General features: G+C 42.1%; 1 protein-coding gene across 3 annotated transcripts; it reads right to left on the reverse strand.

Moving 5' to 3' along the window:
- Positions 1-472: 472 nt before the first annotated feature.
- On the reverse strand, positions 473-18,262 carry LOC101869334 (MARVEL domain-containing protein 3-like). Of its 3 annotated transcripts, none has more exons than XM_031049686.2 (4): positions 17,864-18,262; positions 17,150-17,305; positions 12,491-12,660; positions 473-1,351 (listed from the first exon to the last, which is right to left on the reverse strand). In XM_031049686.2, exons 2-4 carry the CDS (start codon positions 17,263-17,265, stop codon positions 645-647), a joined length of 993 nt encoding a protein of 330 aa, XP_030905546.2. In that variant the 5' UTR covers positions 17,266-17,305; positions 17,864-18,262; the 3' UTR covers positions 473-644. The 3 variants fall into 3 exon arrangements, with proteins under 3 accessions (XP_030905546.2, XP_030905545.2, XP_005150053.3); XM_031049685.2 differs by having other exon boundaries at positions 17,894-17,920; XM_005149996.3 differs by lacking the exon at positions 17,864-18,262 and having other exon boundaries at positions 17,150-17,477.
- Between the last annotated feature and the right edge of the window lie 1,704 nt (positions 18,263-19,966).

Raw genomic sequence — 19,966 nt, forward strand, 5'->3', positions numbered from 1 at the left:
CTGGAAGAGGACCAAAACGCTGCCTTTGAAACTGCAGCTAGTTCCTGTCAGCAGCATACCCCAGGGAGCACATGATCGGCATATACCAACCCCTGTGACTCAAAAGATAGAATGCTTCATTAGCCCAAGTGCAAAAGGTCACAAAGGTACCTTTGGCTGTGATTCAGAGAAGCACTTGAGTGTCCTTTGCCTTCTGAGCAGTGTGGCATAAGGCAATAGGCTGAATTGACAGGCATGAGGACTGTTGAAGGCTGCCCATCCTATCTGTGTATTCAATTCCTTATGTCATGGGAGAGGAAAGGAAGTGGTTGTTAGCACAGGTTTGGTAGTGCTATGGTTGCAACCTGTTAACAGCCCATTGCAGTTTGGATTGCTTTGTGCGGGATGAAGACATTACAACCAAACACATTTTAAACGCAGGAGTCCAGCCTGAGAGACTGATGTAAAACCCTTGTTAAAACATCTGCTGAACATCAATTTTATTACATCATGTGATAGCAGTATTGTTATATTTGGTGATTTGATACACACTTCAGCAGCTTGTAGAACAAGACATTATGGTCTGGTCACCAGTTTGGCATGTGAGACCCAGTGTCTGTCCCTTCCTGAAGCTCCAGCTCTCTGGCACAGCCCCAGAGCTGACTTCACACTAACGTGGCAAGAGCCTGGACATTGTGGGACCTTTCTGAGGTTCTGTGAGCGACATGGTGGTTTCTGACACTTCTGTCTCTAATGCCACTTTTGGGGCTGTGCTGAATCTTGGCCATGTGGCTCTGGAAGGCACGGACAGTTCTGATAGCGAGGACGCAGACCGCAAAGCTGGCAAAGTACAAACAGGCAGCAACGACACCAAAAAGGCCAACAGCTGCATCGCCGCCCTGGACCACACAGTTCATGGAGGTGTAACCTCGGCGTGCATACAGCCTCTCGCGCCTCTTGCAAACCTCTGTGGCATTCACCTGGCTGACAAAATGCAGGTAGAGGCCAACCGCTGCGATGTACGCCACGCCAGCCAGCAGGTTGAAGGCACATTCGCCTGCCAGCAGCCCTGTCCTGAGCTGCTGGATGGGTTTTGCTCCCACGACAAGGAAGACAAGGGTAAGTGCTGCTGCTGTTAAGCTGAAGGCTACTCCGCCATACACACACGGGGCTCGCATCTGGGTGAACTGCATGTCGAGCTCCCTCACCTCCCGGAGCTCTGTGCCCTCGAAGGGACTATAGGCTGAATTCAGGTTAAAGGAGCTGGTGCCAAAGCCACCAAAGGACGTGAATCCTGCAACAGAGGCTTGGGCAGCGCCCACACAAATCAGCACCAGGAGGCTGACCATGATTTCCACAAACTTCAAAATGCCTGTAAGGAGCAGAAGGATGGAAATAGGTGTCAGAACCACATCTTGTGCAAGCTGGATGTGACACAAATACCCCAAACCCATAGACAGAGAGTACTACTACTGAGATAGTCCCCTTGGGTACAGCTGCTTTATAAAACCCCAAACAAGCACAAGCTGTCATGGGTACATTTCAGAGGCTGGGCAAATTACTTTTTTTAATTTGTCAGTGTGTTGATAAATGGATCTTCACACGGGAAAAGAAATCCATAAAAAATTTACTGTGCTTGTGTTATTGCCAAGGCAAGCGCACAGTGATTGTATTTTGGCCTGTAACTGCTTGGCATAAACACACTGAGCAAGATACAGCCAGTATGAACAACATGCTGAGGTTAAAGCTGACAAAAACATAGAAGCTTCTAATAGCTTAAAAAATTAAGCAAGTTATTCAGGTCCTTTAAAATGTCATTACTGCTTTAACTTACACCCCTTCTTTGTCTTACTGTTTGTTAATTTAAACATATCTAAACAGATGCAGCTTCCATTTCATCTCCTTCAGAGAGAAAAATCTCTTCATAAATCTTGAGAAGCAGCTTGAAATTGCCCAGAAAATGAGGAGGGAAGGAGGCAAAACCCACTTTATATGCAAAGGTAAGCTAAGTGAATTTGCTACTGGGTCATTTTCTCTCTTCCTCACCCACACATTCAGAAGAAAGAGTTATGACTTCTGAACTGATTCTTTTTCTTATTTTATCCTACTGATAAAGGTAACCAAGGTTTTCTAAGATGGGGTTGGAAAGTAGATAGATGACTTCTTTCTGTGGTAGCTACCTATCTGTCAGGAAGGTGCAGCATCTGTTAGATAAATCTGATTATTCTGTGACAGCTCACTAGGGGTCAGACTAAGATTAGTAAACATGACAGATGTTGAAGTGTAGCATAGCTAGGGTTGCCTATTTGGAAACTGAAAACCCCTAGTGTATCACGTGTGCTGCTCCTCAGGTTCTGAAATTAATTACAGCATTGTAAATCTTTATTCTCCCAATGCAGTCTGACAGCCAAGAACATAAGATGCTCAACACAGCATCTTTTAAGTTGTCTTTAAAGTGGGGCTGGATCTACAGTTTGCATACAGACTTTCATTTTATGCCACTAACATTGATCAGCACAGCATTTTCCTCTTGAGCAATGGCTCAGTTGCTGTCAAGGCTGTAATAGGCTTGAAAACAGAGGGATGAAGCAGCACACAAGACAGTTAGACAAATTCCTCTCTTGCTTCGCCAGATGCTTATAACCGTGCTAGCTAGTGAAAGCCACAATGAAGGATTATTGGATATTCCCATTCTGCCTCTTCTTATTTCCTCCACAGAGGGCTGAGGTAATGAGCACCCTCCTGCTGCTGTTTGCTCTTCACGGGAAGATGCTTGCACTGGTTTGACAAGGGTCTTTGGCCACTTCAGGAGTTCCTGCTTTCCCCTGTACACAGACTAGTCCCCTTATTTCTCCTAATACAACAGGTAGGTACCTCCTAAGTAGGTAGGTACTGAGCCCATTCACACTGGGGCCTGGCAAACCACCCGAGAAGCACAGAGGGGAGCAGTGATAATAGGGGTAATACCTGGGAACAGCATATCCTGAGGCTCACTCAGCATGTTTCAGTTTGTATGTGTGTGTATACAAGTGCATATATTATAGACTTCATATCCTAAAAGGAATTAGGTAGAGCAGGCAGAGAAGGCGAAATACTCTTGTTGAGAAGGAACTAAATGTGCAGTTCTGCATATGTGTTCTTCAGAGGTGATGCTGACTTTTGCATGACAACATGCCTTTTCCTTGACCATTCCACACAACCATTTCTGTGAAGCAGGTCAGTAACAATGCTGGTTACCAAATCTGGCTTCAAATATTTCAAAGGAAATATTTGTGAGGCTAAATGTAAAGAGAAATTTAAATCTCAGTCCATGAGGCAGGATTTGGAACTCCTTGTACCAAATTCAAACAATGCAGCCAAATGACTCAACGTTTTTCACAGGTACAGAATCATCACTTTACCAGGACTGTTCAAAATATTTTGAAAGAGTAATAGCTGCACAGGACATCCACTGGAACTGGATCAAATATTTTTTGTTTACTCATTTGAGCTGTATAATATGCCTTCCAAATACAGGGAGTCAACGCAGGCCCTCAGGGCCCTTGGACAGTGTTGCACCCAGAAGGCCACTTCCCTTTGTAAGGGCTGACTACTGATGTCATAGAAACTGCTCCATCAGGAAGCAATTCTTACAAGTCTACAGGGAGGAAAGACCCTTTGATTAAGGGAAACATAAATTTTAAGTATGTTTGGGAAGTAGGGAATTCATGACCAGTGCAGCTTTCTTCTACCACTATCTTCAGAATTTCCTTTTCCTCTATGACTGGTGAGGCACTCTGACTCACTGAGCATCAACTTTTCCTGTACATCACCTTGCTGAGCTGTAGAAAAGGCAATTTTCTCTTGTCAAAGCAGTCAGCACCTGCTGCTAACCTCCCCACATTTATAACTGTCCCCAGTCCTCAATGATGCAGTTCCAAAGCTTCCTATGTGTTCACACAAAATCTGCATTCAACCCCTTCATTTCACTGAGCTGACTGCTGGTACCACAGTAGGGCTGTCTCTCTTCTCATACAATAACATATGATCAGTGTAGGTCCCCTGTATTTTTAACTGCAGCAGTAGATGCTTTAATGGCATGCTTGGAAAATTCCCTTAGACTGGGCGTTCAGGTTGGACAGGTTTTGCACGTACCTGAACAGTTTTCACACATGCCTGCTACAGAATTGATTAGAGTAACTAAACAATGGAGAGAGATTCATTAGCAGCTACTCCACCAGTTATTTACATTGCATGTATCAACTTTAAAAAATGCCAACATCACCACCACAACAAAAAAAGTGCAATAACAAAGCCTCCTATCATGGTAATCAGTGTGTAGAATGAAGCTATAAATTACAGGTCTACAAAGAGAGCCACCAGGGCTTGCAGAAGTAGAAGACAATTAGTGGAAATCCCTAAACCCTTGTACAACCATCAGGGCTTTGACGGAAATATTAACGTTCAGATCTTGACCCAGCATCCCAAAAGCCTCATGCATCCCTGATCTATGATAGTTACAAGCTGATACTTAATCCTAGTATACTAGTATAAGCAGGATAAACAGACTTGAGAAATAAGGAATAAAAGGACAGTGAAGTTTTAGATCTTAGCTCTGTCAGGGTATTCTAATGCACATTTATTGGCAGTGACGTCAAGCAGTGAACTGCTGGCAGAAAGGGCTGAGTTAAAAGCCACACTTGAGTCTGTTGCCATTCCTGCTTTCACATGCCAGTTAGCTATGTCATCTTAGGAGTTACAGTTGCAGAAACTAAACTGCCAAGAGGTCTTCCTGCAGGGAAGTTACTTGCTTTGGGCCCTACAAGGATGCTGGAGAGGGACTCTTAATCAGGGACTGTAGCAGTAGGAGAACTAACCCTCCCCACACTGAACAAGTAACAAAGTCTGGGCTCCTGGATTTCTGTTTCCTTTCCTATGCTTCTTTAATGCCCTGACTTTCAGCACTGAAGGTGAGAACGGCTGCAATTTAAAAGGCAGTGGTTGTTGCCAGAACTTTCCAAATAATTGTTTTATTAATTCCATAAAAATCTCAATCTTATGGATAGTGATGGATAGTAACTTCAATGTATCATATTTGTTAACGTTGCTTGAATCCAGTCTTTTTTTTCCTGAGTAGGTTTCCTGCTATGAGCAATTGTGCTGGCATGGGTTTAGCAGGGGAAATAACAAAGCCAGAACCAGGAAAACACCTGAAACTCTATAGGTGAGGTGAGCTGTTAAATCCCTACGCTATCTCATAAAACTACACTGTGGCTGACTGTGTGGTATCCAGTACCTCAACTGTGTGCTCAGGTCTCATGCAATTTTTATCGAGGCACTGGGGCAGGATGGTGCCAGGGTTCAGGTGTCAGGATCACAGTGTGTGTACATGAAGTAAAACAGCCAATTGATGTTTGTTCCTGTATTTCTGCAACTGTCAACTTTCTGGCTGTTTGTGTCAAGCTCTCCTCCCACAAGGACCTGACTAATAGAGGCTTTCAAGCATCTCCCTCCACTGTGTCTTGGCACAGCAGTCACTTTTTTCCTTTGTTGACTGCACATGGACTCTTTTCTCCTGTCTCTTTTGGTATCATTCCCCTTTGTCAGTTAACACTCCTGTGTCCTTCTAAGATAATTAATGTCTTTTATTCTCCATTCTAGTTTGCTTTCTCCTTCTGCTTCCTTTGCAGTAACACTGGGAGCAGCAGTACCCAGCCGGCAGCCCCAAGGGGTGACCGTTTGCCACCTCGACAGCAGTGGTAGTGCAGCAGCGCTGGTCAGTGGTGCCCATGCTTCATCCCATTAGGGGTCGCTCCAGGAGAAGGGATAAAGAGAGTTAGAGGCTGAACACACAATAAAACTCATTCTCTCAGCCTTCATCACTGAAAATTGTCTTTTGGTTTATTTCTTAGTTTGGGTAACTTTCTGCTTTTCAGAGGTAGTTCTTTTTTTACCCCCAAAGGCACAGACAAGTATTCTGGCCATATATAGTGACTTACAAAAGCATCGGGCAGTCCTGAAAAGGATCTCAAACGCTGAATTTCTCTTGGCAGTGCAGGTTTGGCATTCCCCAGAGAGTAAAGGCACAGCTCAATGTATAGCTTTGGTCACCTCTCTGCTGAACTGAGTCAGTGGCGGGAGGAATAGATAAGAAGGAAGGGGGAGAAAACACCAAAGGGAAGAGAGGTTTTGTTCTGCTTTAGGAAGGGGACAAAAAATGTGACAGAAGTGGGGAGGAACCAAAACAATGCAGGAGAACTGAACAAGGGGTATGAAACAGGGACAACAGTTGCAATAGATTAAAAATATTAAACCTGGATGCAAGGCATTAAAACACCTTGCTAACAGTATTATTCCCCTTATGGATACCAGTACAAATCAAGATCTTACTGAAACTAGTTACAAGAATTCAACGTTCAACCACTTCCACCCATGCAGGATCAGGGCAATATACAGCTTTGTCATAAACAAACAAACCTCCCCACCCCAAACTCCCACCCCACCATTGTTTCTGTAGGTATCTGTGTTCTTCAGCCAGTGGTGGATTCAGCTTTCACTGAGTTATGTTAAAATCTCCCTAATAGAGTAATGTTCAAAGGCAGAAAAAAACCACAACCCATCCCTAAAACACAACAGTTAGGCAATGTAACACCAGCAGAATCTTGGCTTTTCAAAGGACCCAAGGGAACTACATACTCAGAGCCAACTGAATTTAAATGGCAAGAAAATGCCCAACGCATTTATGCGCGTTTGAAATATTGATCTTACTGGAAATTGCTGGAAAAGTAGTTAAAACTGGGAGAATTAACTGATTTATGGGCTTGAGAAAGAAGCATTTTTATTATCATTTAACAAGTTATCCCTCTTTAGTCAAGATAATCGCTTCATTAGGAAATCTCAAAGGATGACCCGCCTTGGTTTTAATGATTCAGAAGAGCAGTACATTCACAGAGTGCTGAGATCCAAACATTGTCCTGTTTTTTTTCTGTGTATCATCTTCCCTTAAAGACCTACTGTCCCACCTGATCTATTCCTTCTGCTTAATTCCCTCCCATCCTCTAAATAGTACTGTTCCAATTTCCACAGGAAAGGGTGGACTTCATTTGCAGAACTACTGCATCAGCCTCTATCCCCATGGCTTCCCACCACTGTATGACACTAATATTTACTTGCCATCACGGCACAGTTTCAGCACAACCCAGCCCCTGTCTGGGAACAAACAGCTTTGGTTTACTTGTTCCCAGTAGTTCTTTAAAGCATCACTTCTAGCATGTTCTTGATCTCTCTCCTGTTAACAGAGCATGAGTCATCTTCCATAATTTTGGAGAGGGTGGGAAGCGAAGTCTTGCATTAAACTGTAACATGTGGCAATACTAATTTAAATACAATGGCTCTAAAAAGCTGTACATGTATCTGTAACACTGGTAGGTTTCTACAGTCACCTCTTATTCTCCCTTTCAGGAAATGGCCTTTCTTCTTCCTAATGTACTCATAATTCTTTCAAGCAGTAAACAAACACCTTGGTATTGAAACAAACTTGGGGGAGGTTTGTTTTTTTTTCCTGAAGAGTTCAGAAAACAATGAAACACTCTCGTTCCTTATGCCAACTTTCCATAGCCACTCCCTCCGTTTGAACTGAAACTGAGCCGCCTTTAGAAAGCACAAAGATTGGGGTGTTATTGCTCTTAAAGCAATTATAGTCTGTCTTAAGGTAGGTCAGGTTGGAGGCACCTGTGAATCTGAGCTTCTCATTCACTGTAACAGTTGTGGGTTGCCACACTTGGTGAGCAACATTCCTGACGGGGTGGTTTTTTCTCCTTTAAGTGAGCCAAGAGCAACTGCTCAAGGAAGAGAGCTACATGCAGTAGGTAGTCAGTGTGCTGTATCAATTAATCTTGAGAGCCACTTATTAAAGAGTTTTTCTTAGTTCCCAGAATTTGGGTTGGATGTGGGGAGACAAACCCAGTGGTCTTACAGGAAAGATGATGCAGCTCCAGGTTCAATGCTGGTAGAGAGCTAACATTTCCCAGCAGGGAAGCACAGGCTAGAATCTAACACATATCCAACAGCTATCATCAACTTTGACAGTATCTTCTCCTGCCAATTTAAGTGGGTCTTCTCAGTTATAGCTCTCCCTTCTCTAAAAACAACAGTGTACATGTTAGCACAATGACAGAAATCAGATGAAAAAAAAAACCTTGATATAAAGATATGGGCCTAGACAAGTCACATACGTTGGCAGGACAACATTTTGCTAAAGGTAACATTTGGCATCTGCAGCACGTTGAGCTCCCCTGCATGTTTTCATATAGCTAACTGCTCATGGCCATTTGTATTTCACAACAGACAGGACTTTCCTCTAAGTTAAATACTTTAACTTCAGTACAAGAAGGATACCTGCAGCTTTGCCATTGCATCTTGTTACTGCACAATTTTAATTAACCTTTTTGTATAACTGGGATAATTTCAATCTGTACAGTTCCATCTAATTCCCACTACTAATATCCTCTGTCTTCACAATTACAAGATTAAAAACTTATTGGCAGATTCAGTCTGTTAGTCACACTGTATTTAAAACTACTTTGCAACAGATAGGAAGGGGAAGCCATCTAATTACAATGAGACTATAAGGGACCTTAGTGTTCCCTTCTTACAGAGAAATACATTCAAATTAACTCCTGGAGGAACAGTGCATGACAGCTTTGAGCGCACTGTAAAGAAGCTAAGCATGGCAGATTTGCAGGTGCAAAATGTGAATATAATGGGCTACAAAATACACCAGTTTCTAATTCTATGGGTGCCTCCACCAAAACGTAAGTATCCTGCTGACCACTCCTGGAAAGATCTAACATGTGCTGTTGAATGTGCTTGTCAAATACTTTTTTTCATACACAAAGCAGGTTACTTGCATTATGCACATTGAATGACCCTTCAGTGGTTTTGAACATAATGTCACTGAAGCTACAGAAGGTCTTCTACTCCAGTCCAATGCCTCCTGCAGACCATTATTTTTCCCCAACATCTCCTCAGCACTGGAAGGGATACAAGGGCTGTGCAAAATATTTCTCCCCTCTGCTCCCATATCTGAGTCCAAGAAGAACACTATCAGGACATCACAGAGCAACACAGAAGTAGTATAACAGTTACGAACAATGGCATAACTCAAACCAAGTGTCTACTAGTGTGAACCCTGTATTCACAGTGACTTTTCATCTCAGTATTTTTTCCAGTCTTTGAATATTTGCCAGCTTTCATAGCTACAGGAAAAACATTTGACTTTGTTTTGTAAAAACAAAAGCTTATAGATGTTTACATTTCAATTAATGGTGGCTTGTTAATGCATGAATATATCCTGGAGAAAGTAATTGTTACTCCCTAATTCTATTTCCTCCTCTAAATAAATTCAGTTTGATATTTCCTCCCGGCTATGTTTGAAATTGAAGATTGTTCTTCTGTTACAAACCGTAATGCTGTCTCTTTCTGAGAGGAAATTGGTCTGAAGGTTTTAACAATTGTGTATGTTAGAATGTAGGCTAAAGGCCTGATTGTTTGGAAGTGCCTACAATATGCTTAAGAAATCTGACACTATTCATGGTGCAAAGCTGTATTCATGGCAGCAAAGAACAGGGATTCAATTATACTTGCTCTCCCACACACTGTTTTCTAACCTTTTTAGTGCTTTCTCCCTTAAATGCCAAGTGGGTTGAAGAACTTCTAAAAAATAAAAAGTTAGTAGCTCAGAAATTATGACCAGCACAGTACAGTTCTACACAAGGCAAAAGTGCAGGCATTTCCTGAGTCACATACTGACTGAAGATGACAGAAACTTAGTTTACCTTCACTGTTTGAACAAAACCAGAGGAAGCATTATCCTGGAATTGCATTATCCCACCTGTTTCACACCAACATACACAATAAAAAGAAAATGAAAAGTTTTCAAGGTCAAGTGACCAAGTATCTATGACCAATTTAAGATCAACCATCCGCTCTTCTGTTGACAGCTCACTCTCTACTGGTCCAAACTCTAATGGTCCTCCTAAATTTGTACTCAAGTATATTATTTGAGAGGATGCATAATTAGGTGGCTTGTATGATCCAGCCACATGATCCTACCTGAATGGCTTTGCATAAGTATTGCTCATAAAATTTTAACAGACTTTTTTCCTTCTGTTTTCAAGAAAAAAGGATTAAAAAAGAGATGAATGTTTTGACATATCCTAGATGGTATCAAATGTTCCTGCCAGCAAAAGGGCTCAGTATCAGTTGTTTTTTTCATTATATTTGGGTTGGGTTTATTTTGTTAATGTGGTTGTAGGAAAAAAAAAAAAGGAGGTGGTGATTAGGCAGGGAAGGTGGCAATAACAAAGGCAGGAGGACGTCCTTTTTTCTGCTGCTGCTTGCAGCTAAGGTGTTCAAAGGATCCTTGCAAAAATAACTGCCTGTTTCTGAAATTCAGCTTTAGCTTTTTTGGGCTGTTGCTGGTGGAAAGCGTGTATGAGGAGGGATGTATTTAGGTGAAGCAAATGCTTTTCAGAGCTCTGGTTGTTTAGAATGTCTAATATGCCAAACTGGTCAACATGGACAAAAAGCATAAACATGTTTTCTGGGCAGAAGAGAAAAAGAAACAACAAAACAAACCCATAGTGAAAGTAGAGTGATGTACAGTCAGAAACTAAGGATCATTAAACATTTCAGTTGTTGCTTTGGAAAAGACTGTGGTACATCACTTGATTTCCTGGCCTTGTTTGAAGTTTATTTTAGAATTATGGTTATTGGGAAGGGGGAATTTCACCAGAGTGCTGATAAATCACTGGCAAAAGGCAGAAATGGTTAAAAAGTACTTACAAGAACTTTTCTTGCTATAAGAAGTTGCCGCTCACATAACCTGACTTTTTAGTAAACAATTCATGTAGCTTTTTTTTTTTATAACATTTACTATGCCTGCAGGGAATACCAAATTCTGCAAAATGGCTCTAGAAAATTCTGCCAAGTCTTGATACTTTCAAAAATTAAACAGGAGAGTAAAGTTCTCAGAATCTTAATAACCTCCAATATATTTTCATTTTTTGAAATAAAACTGATAATTAAAGGTTTTGGGTTTTTTTTCCTACATGATCTCTTTTCCCTCCTCCACTGCAAACTTGAAACATTCAATTTTTGGAAAATTCTGAGCAATACTTGGGGGAAGGGTGGGAGTGAAATCATCATTGTCAACTGATGCATCCAAAACTACGACATTTTGAAAATGTTAATGATGCACTGAAATAATGAGAAGCAAATGCAGGGGGAAAAAACCCAAATCAAACCAAAACAGCAAATCACATTAAGCTATCCGTAAGTCTAAACAACCAGTGAAACTGTAAACTAAATATAACTTGCCACTTCATTTTTCTAAAGCTGTGATAAAATAAGGCATGGAGCTTTCCAGAGTTTCTTCAGTTTAAATAAATTAGTAACGTTGAAGAAGAAACTGCCAATAAAATTCTACCAGGGATATATATCACTATGGCGCTGGATGTTTAAATATGCTCTACTAACTATTGGAGTTAAATCTAGATGAAAAGCAAATTGCAGACCAATACACAAATTGTGCTTATAAACAACAGTGGTTCAGCTCACTCTTAAAATTGTTCACATATTCACATTCAGAGAAATATTTAGAGCAAAGCAAGTGTATTATTCAACTTTCATTCATGGAGCGAAGAAATAATCTGGCATCACGTATTTTAATTTACTTTCAACTAAACTCTTAATTTGTCTCTCTACTGAACACTGAAAGGCTGTTTGTAGACTTCAGCCAAAGACTTTGCACCTAATTGCACATTTCAACTCAGACTGTAGTGCGCCTTTCCCAAGGTGAGAATGGTCATTGTCCTGGAAGAAGGAAAACTTTAAAGGAGTAATACGTATTTTAGCGACTTTCTTTTCCGCCAGTTTAAGGAACAAGTTTACTAAGTGTTAAGGCTGATTTCCTCTCACATTAATACCTGTTTCTCTGCTTGTTGTAGTCACTTTCTAGCTATAAAAAAAGAAGTTATTTCTCAAGAGCTGTTTTATTGCATTCATGTCGATAAAATAGTTTTGTCTCCCACAATGTAAGTGATCACTGGATTAAATCCAGAGCTGATAAAAAGTCTTGAGAAGAATGTGTCAGAAATAAACTAGCATCAAAGCTTCAACAGCCATCTTTAAATTGCCTACAGATGCAAATATCTATTGTATTCCTAAATCCGAAAGATTAACTCTTGCTGCATAACTTGGGTGATTACATACATGACCCACTGATCCTCTGAATGCTATTCTGGAGATGCATTTTCAAGGATCTAAGTACCTCTATAAATCTTACATTTAGATGTCTAAAACATGCTAGTAACCCTCAGTTATTTCATTCATTAACTCTCCCAGTTTGTTTGGAGGCTTTTTAAATAATTCTTTAGCTTTACTTTGTTGTGCTTCTAAAGACAGAAACCAAAATCAAGACTAGTCCTTGGAAGGAGAGGGATGGATGGCAGGCAATAAGAATCTCACATACCTCTTGTTGTGCATACCTTTGAACACTTCATTGAGAAGGTTTCCTTGGGAGAGTAATAGTCTGGTGGTGGGCCAAAGTATTCCAGTGCTGCTCCTGAGGTTTTAGAGTAAGGCTCTGAGCAAACAGTAGAAGTCCTTGAGTGCTGGACATCTCGGATGTCTTCTGTTGATCTACAATAAAGTAAATGACTAATACCATTAGATGATGCTCTCTCCTGAACATTAGAACGTAAGAAATTAGCAGATGCCCCTGTTAGAGGAACCAGCTAGCCTGCTTTACAGGTATCCGATCTTTTTATTGCTGCATGTTTTGAAAGGAAATATCCCAAATACTTGCACAAATCCATGTTCATATGGACATTCGCACTTGATCATTCTTAGAGAAAACTGTGGACTTACTGAGTAGGCTGGCTGAATTTTTTAGGCTACTTGTGAACAGTAGCAAGGAGGAGGGTGTGTGGGGGGGAGTTCTTTTTCCTATAAAAACAAATAACAGCTTTTTAATGAAAAAGAGTTTAGCTAGTCCATAGCAACCCAGAGAATAAAAAAAGAAAAATATTTTCACACAATACAGATGTAAAATAGCACACCTATCATGGGTAAGCATTTTGTTGGAGTTTTACTTCCAATTACCATGTCTCAGAATTATGCCTTTTAAAAGAATGAAAGCTATTAAAAAAAAAACCCAAAAAAAACAACACATAAAGATTTTAAAGTGGGGAAGAAAATCCTTGCCTATTTATGTTTCTTTTTGAGGTATTTGCTGATATTTAAAAAGGAATCTAAAATTGACCCAATAAAACAATTTTCTCATGTCTCCAATAGACTCTTCACTAGTATGTCCACTTTGCTGCAATGATACACAACTCCACATCTGAAGCCTGATGACTTTTAAGGTTCATGAGATTTAGATTATTCTATGGGAAAAGTGCAATTTGCCCTTTTTAAAGCAAGGTAACACTCAGGTTAAAAGAAACGTCAGCTGTAAATTGTTTTGCATCTGGTCTAATCTAAATGTCCTTGCTCATTTAAAGGAGAACTGGAGCTTGTCTTTTTCAAGGTACAGCTGGACAATCTTGCTATTAAAGGGTATTTCAAGTCTCATTCAGCACTGCTATTTTTAAGTCTTCTTCCTATTCAGTTTTTATCTTGACTTTCTTATCCACAGATCAGCATTTTCAACTGTAGTTTTGTGTCCCAGTACTGCTGCGCTTCACTAGGGTTTATCTTCATCCAATTCCGGATTCAACTTAGAAATATTATCTCATTCATCCACCTTAAATCATGTTCTTTGTAGTTTTTACATTTTAATTAAGACATTCAATAACAAGACTAATGCTAGCATCTCTGTGTGCAGTTGCCAACAGCTCTATTTGGCTGAAACATTTCTGATTTTTCTGACCTTTGTCCTGTGTCTTGTGCAACCACCAAAGCATCCTGCACAGCTGTGTCACATAAATTAAATAAGCTGTGTGATTTATAAGACTTCCAGTTAACTTGAAAGCAATCCCTTTGGTACTTCTGATGCAGCTGCTTCTCTCTATTGTATTCTGCTACTTGCCAGAAAACAAAACAAAGCAAAAACTAAACCAAAAAAAAACCCTAATGTTCAGCAACAGAGCACAATTAGGGAAATAAAAAAAAATTCTTTGTTTTAGATGCTTTTTTGTTTTTCTTCTCTCACAATGGCCTATTTTGGCCACCTTTGCTTCTGTTTTCCTTCAGGACTTTCCAGTTCTGGGTAATACAACTCTTTCACCTAAGCAATGAGATGAAGGTTACTGTAAGAGCTTCAGAAAGAAATGCATTTGTTAAGAGAAATACTCTGTCTAGAAAGTCTTGCTTGTAAGGGATAAAAGCATTAGGCACCCAAATTACAGTTTCCACAAAACTCTTTCTATTTCGTTACAGAGGAGGTCTTTTGGTCAATCAGTCTTCACCAAAATACTGAAACATCCTTACAAGAGCAGCTGGTTTTGTCATGAGAGCTAAGTGGGGGAAATGCTGATATGTTAAGTTAAACTCCATCAAAAAAAACTGATGGGAAAGATTTTGATTAGTGGTAATGAAGGCTGGTGACCCGATTCTCAGCTTGACTCTTATTATCTCCATGGCTATTACAGACTCTAGCTGTAGCTTCCTCTAATCCTCTATGGATACAGGGATGGGTTGTTGTCCTGGGTCTTTACATTCCATCCACCAATTTTCAGTATACATGTCCAGTCATTTCAAACCAACAGCAAAACCAAGAAGTCCAGAGAAGGGCTTTATTAAGAAGTGGTGGTTTAATTTATAGCTATCCTTTCACACATTGCTCATATGACACTATATTTGAAAAAAAAAAAGAAAACCCAACCCCAACCCAAAACAAACCATGCCCAAAAACTCATCTTTTTTTTTTTTTTTTTCTCTCCACAGTCCAGTGAATATATTCCTGGCATCTGCTGCTTTCACTTCTAATATATTCACTCAAAGAGTTGTGGTCAATGGCTCAATGTCCAGTTGGAGACCAGTAACGAGTGGTGTCCCTCAAGGATCGGTGTTGGGACCGGTCTTGTTTAATATCTTTGTCGCTGTCATGGACAATGGAATTGAGTGTGCCCTCAGCAAGTTTGCCGATGACACCGAGCTGTGTGGTTCTGCTGATACGCTAGAGGGAAGGAATGCCATTCAGAGGGACCTTGACACACTTGTGAGGTGGGCTGATGCCAACCTCATGAAGTTTAACCATGACAAGTGCAAGGTCCTACACCTGGGTTGGAGCAATCCCAGGCACAGCTACAGGTTGGGCAAAAAGGAAATTCATGGTAGTCCTGTGGAGAAGGACTTGGGGGTGTTGGTCAATGAGAAAATGAACATGAGCCAGCTTCAGTGTGCGCTTACAGCCCAGAAAGCCAACCGTATCCTGGGCTGCATCAAGAGGAGCATGACCAGCAGGTCAAAGGAGGTGATCCTGCCCCTCTACTCTGCTCTTGTGAGACCTCACCTGGAGTATTGTGTGCAGTTCTGGTGTCCTCAACATAAAAAGGACATGGAACTGTTGGAACAAGTCCAGAGGAGGGCCACGAGGATGATCAGGGGACTGGAGCTCCTCCCATATGAAGACAGGCTGAGAAAGTTGGGGCTGTTCAGCCTGGAGAAGAGAAGGCTGCATGGAGACCTCATAGCAGCCTTCCAGTATCTGAAGGGGGCCTACAGGGATGCTGGGGAGGGACTATTCATTAGGGACTGTAGTGACAGGACAAGGGGTAACGGGTTGAAACTTAAACAGCAGAGGTTTAGACTGGATATAAGGAAGAAATTCTTTACTGTTAGTGTGGTGAGGTACTGGAATGGGTTGCCTGGGGAGGTGGTGAATGCTCCATCCCTGGCAGTGTTCAAGACCAGGTTGGATGAAGCCTTGGGTGATACGGTTTAGTGTGAGGTGTCCCTGCCCATGGCAGGGGGGTTGGAACTAGATGATCTTGAGGTCCTTTCTAATCCTAACTATTCTATGATTCTATGATATTCAATATAATTTAACTATATCCCCTCCTGATCTCTGCTTTTGCCAAGGACAGTCATTCAGCCTCTAAGGATGATTCTTAGGCTGACCTTTGTTTGCATTTCTCTCAATTTTTTCGTGATTTAGGAGAGACAGAAGAAAAATTCATTAGCTATTTCCATAACAAAATAAGATACCACCATCCAAATGTTTTATACTTAGCCATAAGTACTCCTAGTCTACACAGTACTCTCCACTGCTGCTTTTATTCTCATCCTGTTTTTCTTGCTAACATGCGTATTATCAGGGCATAGGTCTTTATTTCAGCTTTTCAATAATCTTAATTATATTTTATCTCCTCTCCCTCTTTGTCTCTGTTCTTAAATTGCCCTACAATCATGCCCCCAGAGACTACATAGGCATGATGAACATGTTACTGCCATGGCTAATTTGCCAGTACCATTTAGAGCTACAGACTTCTTTCCTACAATGCAGGCACTGTCATGCCTTAAAGGAAACAGCCTAAGCTCACACCTAATATTCTGTAGGCTGGCCAGGCTGGAAGGAGAAGAGTTTATTTGTCACTCCAAACCCATTAGTTGATCTGCTTATTGCGATGATAGGGGCTGACCCACTATCAAGTGCTGTTGTAAACAGCCTTAGACACTTAAACAAATACTCATTTATCAACTGCAAGTACTGAAAGTAATTTTGGTTTAGATTAATATTAACTTGTTCACAGCTAAAATAGAGCAATCTGAGACTACAGAAGGTCCCTGTGCTTGTCTCAGTCATGTAACATTCTCATTTAAGCAATGCATACTTGGCAAGCCATGGCTTGTTGTCACCTATTGACCAGCCTCCTAAGGAACAGTACTAAGACACATGGCCATATTTCACCTGCTTGTGACCCAACTTGATCCAGATAACACAGGAAATGCACATCTCTGCCTGTGTTACATAGCCTTTTTGTCCCTTCTCTTTACAAAGAAAAGGAATAAATTTCTAAGTGTAAAATCGCTCTCTCATTCCAAATGTGGCATGCTCATGCTTTACAATTTCAATGCTGAATAAATGCTTTCTTTAGTATTGTAACATGAAGGTACAGAAAAGCAAACAAAGTTAAAAGGCATGTTAAAGACATGCTGTGATGTGTTTAAGGTGATAGAGACATACCTTGTATTGTATGGGTATGGTTTTCTCACTCTTCTGTCTTCCTCATATCTATCAGATCCATGGCTCTCATGGTGCCTGTACTGCTTATCTTGGTATCGTCTCCCAGCATGAGGCATCTTGTTTCTTACATGTATTCTTTCTTCCTAAAATAACTTCCTGAGCCAGAGAAATAAAACGGGTTCATTTTACAGTTTTACTTAGTTATTCATTGACCAGCACTTGCATCCATTTCATGCAGTTTCAAGACTTAGTACTAACTTCCTTATAAGTAAAGGAAGTAATACCCTTTAAACTATAGGTGAAGTAACTTCATTAGTTTTTCTTTACATTTTCCTATTCACCAAGTAACTGTAATACTTTTATATTCAACATTTATTGTGCTTAGCTTACTTACTAGGTCAGCCCTGACTCTCCTACATTTGCTGCAAGGATAAGGCATGGTGTCCACTAAGAACCTGAATCTTGGCTTCTCTAGTGTTGTCTTAATAAAGTATTAAACCCAGCAGACACTGGTATGTTCCATGAGCATGCACACAGCTGCCACTGACGGCAGGGCAAACTTGAAAGCGCAGGCTGTGACCTTTGTCCTGCAAGTTTCTAAAAGGAGGGCACCCTTAGTGTCCTCTCTGGATAAAAGGTACAGGCAAAGCTGTACTGGGAAGAAAATCAGTTGTTGAGAAAACACACCCTTGATTAGCTGGTATTTAATATTACCGGGATGTTATTTCCTGAAAGTGTCTTTACCCTTTCAAGTGCAGTACTCTTAAGCCCTGACCTGTAAAACACAGAAACACAGAGTTTAAGTACATAAGCAATCTTTATCCTTATTTGCCTTCAATGCAGCTTTATAGCATTACCACAGAAATGCCTGTGGTCAACTTAATTTTGACTGATCAAACCGAGAGCGCTTCCTGACTTCCATCTCCTTAGGGTGTCACTACAGAAATAAATCAGGTTTCCGTTTGTTTACAGCTACCAAAGAGGCCGAGCCTTCCTCCGGGGGAGCTCAGCTCCTCTTCTCCGGCAGAAGCCAATAATCAAAGCTCAACCCCGCACCTTTCCTCACGGTGCTGGTCCCGCTGCCTCAGCACCAGGCCACCAAACCGAAACCCCGCTTCGCCCTTCCTGCGGCGCCCCGGACCTGAGGCCGCACACCAGCCACCCCTTCCACACCCCTAGGGAAGGAGCCGAGCCCCTCGCTCCCCACCCGCCGGCCACCAACTGCCCCAGAGCCCCCGGTGCCGCTCCGTTCCGCTCCTCAGCAGTCCCTCCACCCCTGCCGTTCCTCACCTGAGCTCCAGCCCGCCCAGCTCCGGCACGGCCGGGCCCGCCCTCCCACCTGCACCGCGGCCCGGGGCAGCGGCGGGCCAGCCCTTGGGATCGTCCTGCTGCGGGGCCTGTGTGCTTCCAGGACACCGGTGCCACGGGGGGGAGCAGGGGTGGGTGCTGCTTCCCGCCCGGCCGTGGGGAGAGCCGGTGTGGGCCAGGCTGGGCTCAGGTTTAGTTTAATAAGCTGAGGTCCCCGAGCACGGCGGTGCTGAGGGAGAATCTGGAGGCCCTGAGAGGATATAAAATTTGTGGGTTAATAAAGTTACAATTCAAAGTCTCTGCTGGTTGGGGTTTTTTGTTTATTAAAGCCAACATCACTGACTTGCAGTGCTCAGGGCAGGACAAGATGTATGGAGGACAGGAGGTAGAGGAAAATGGAGGAAACGTCCTACCTTAGGAGCAGGTGGGTAGGAACAGGCAGTGAGTGCTATGCTACACGGATGGGAAGGGGAGGTAAGTGACTAAGCTCCCCTCTGGGGTAAAGCCACGTTTTAGGTAACTGATTGTTTGAATGGATGCAGTCTCAGTGCTTGGTACTCTGCAGAAAGCCCCCACTGTGCTGGGTCTCCAGGGGCTTCTCGCTGCCAGCCTGTAGTGTTTCTCTTACAGAGGAATAATGTGCTGGTCCCCACGGGATGCTTTTTATTGGGGGAAAGAGAAGGCTGCGTGGAGACCTCATAGCAGCCTTCCAGTATCTGAAGGGGGCCTACAGGGATGCTGGGGAGGGACTATTCATTAGGGACTGTAGTGATAGGACAGGGGGTAGTGGGTTTAAACTTAAACAGGGGAGGCTTAAGTTAGATATAAGGAAGAAGTTCTTTACTGTAAGGGTGGTGAGGCATGGGAATGGGTTTCCCAAGGAAGTTGCAAATGCTTCTTCCCTGGCAGTGTTCAAGGTCAAGTTGGAGGGGTCTTGGAGCAACCTGGTCTACTGGAAGGTGTCCCTGCCCAGGACAGGAGGGGTGGAATGGGATGACATTTATGGTCCTTTCCAACCCAAACCATCCTATGATTCTATGTACCTATTTCTGTAGAGAGCTTGGGGCAGACCCATGAAGCTGCATTGCAAGGAGGGACTTGTTCATTGTGCAGTCTTACACACAAAACCAATCAGTGCCTGAGAAGCAGAACAGTGGGGTTAATGTGAAGCCTTGCAAAGCTTCCCTAGTCTCCGGCACTACCCTGCAGAAGAGCTGGGACCAGAAAATCCCTTTCCGTCCCAGGCAACACACTTTGGGTACCTGTGCCTCTTGAATTGGGGTTTAAGATTTGTAATTGTTAGTGCAGTTCCATGCTAAGGCTAGATACAAAATCCTCTTTAACAACATGCAGGTATCAGAGGAATTGCTGTCCCTGAAATGAGATATCTATGGGAACTGCGTGCTCAAGATGTGTTTTGTAAATTGCTGTACTGTGGTAAGACTGTGATTCCCTGCTGCTGCTGAGCTGTGTTAACTCTTTTGCTTCTTACCATTCCCACCTCACCTA

This window comes from Melopsittacus undulatus, chromosome 1 (assembly GCF_012275295.1).
Source record: "Melopsittacus undulatus isolate bMelUnd1 chromosome 1, bMelUnd1.mat.Z, whole genome shotgun sequence".
In the NCBI taxonomy this organism is placed as follows: Eukaryota; Metazoa; Chordata; class Aves; order Psittaciformes; family Psittaculidae; genus Melopsittacus; species Melopsittacus undulatus.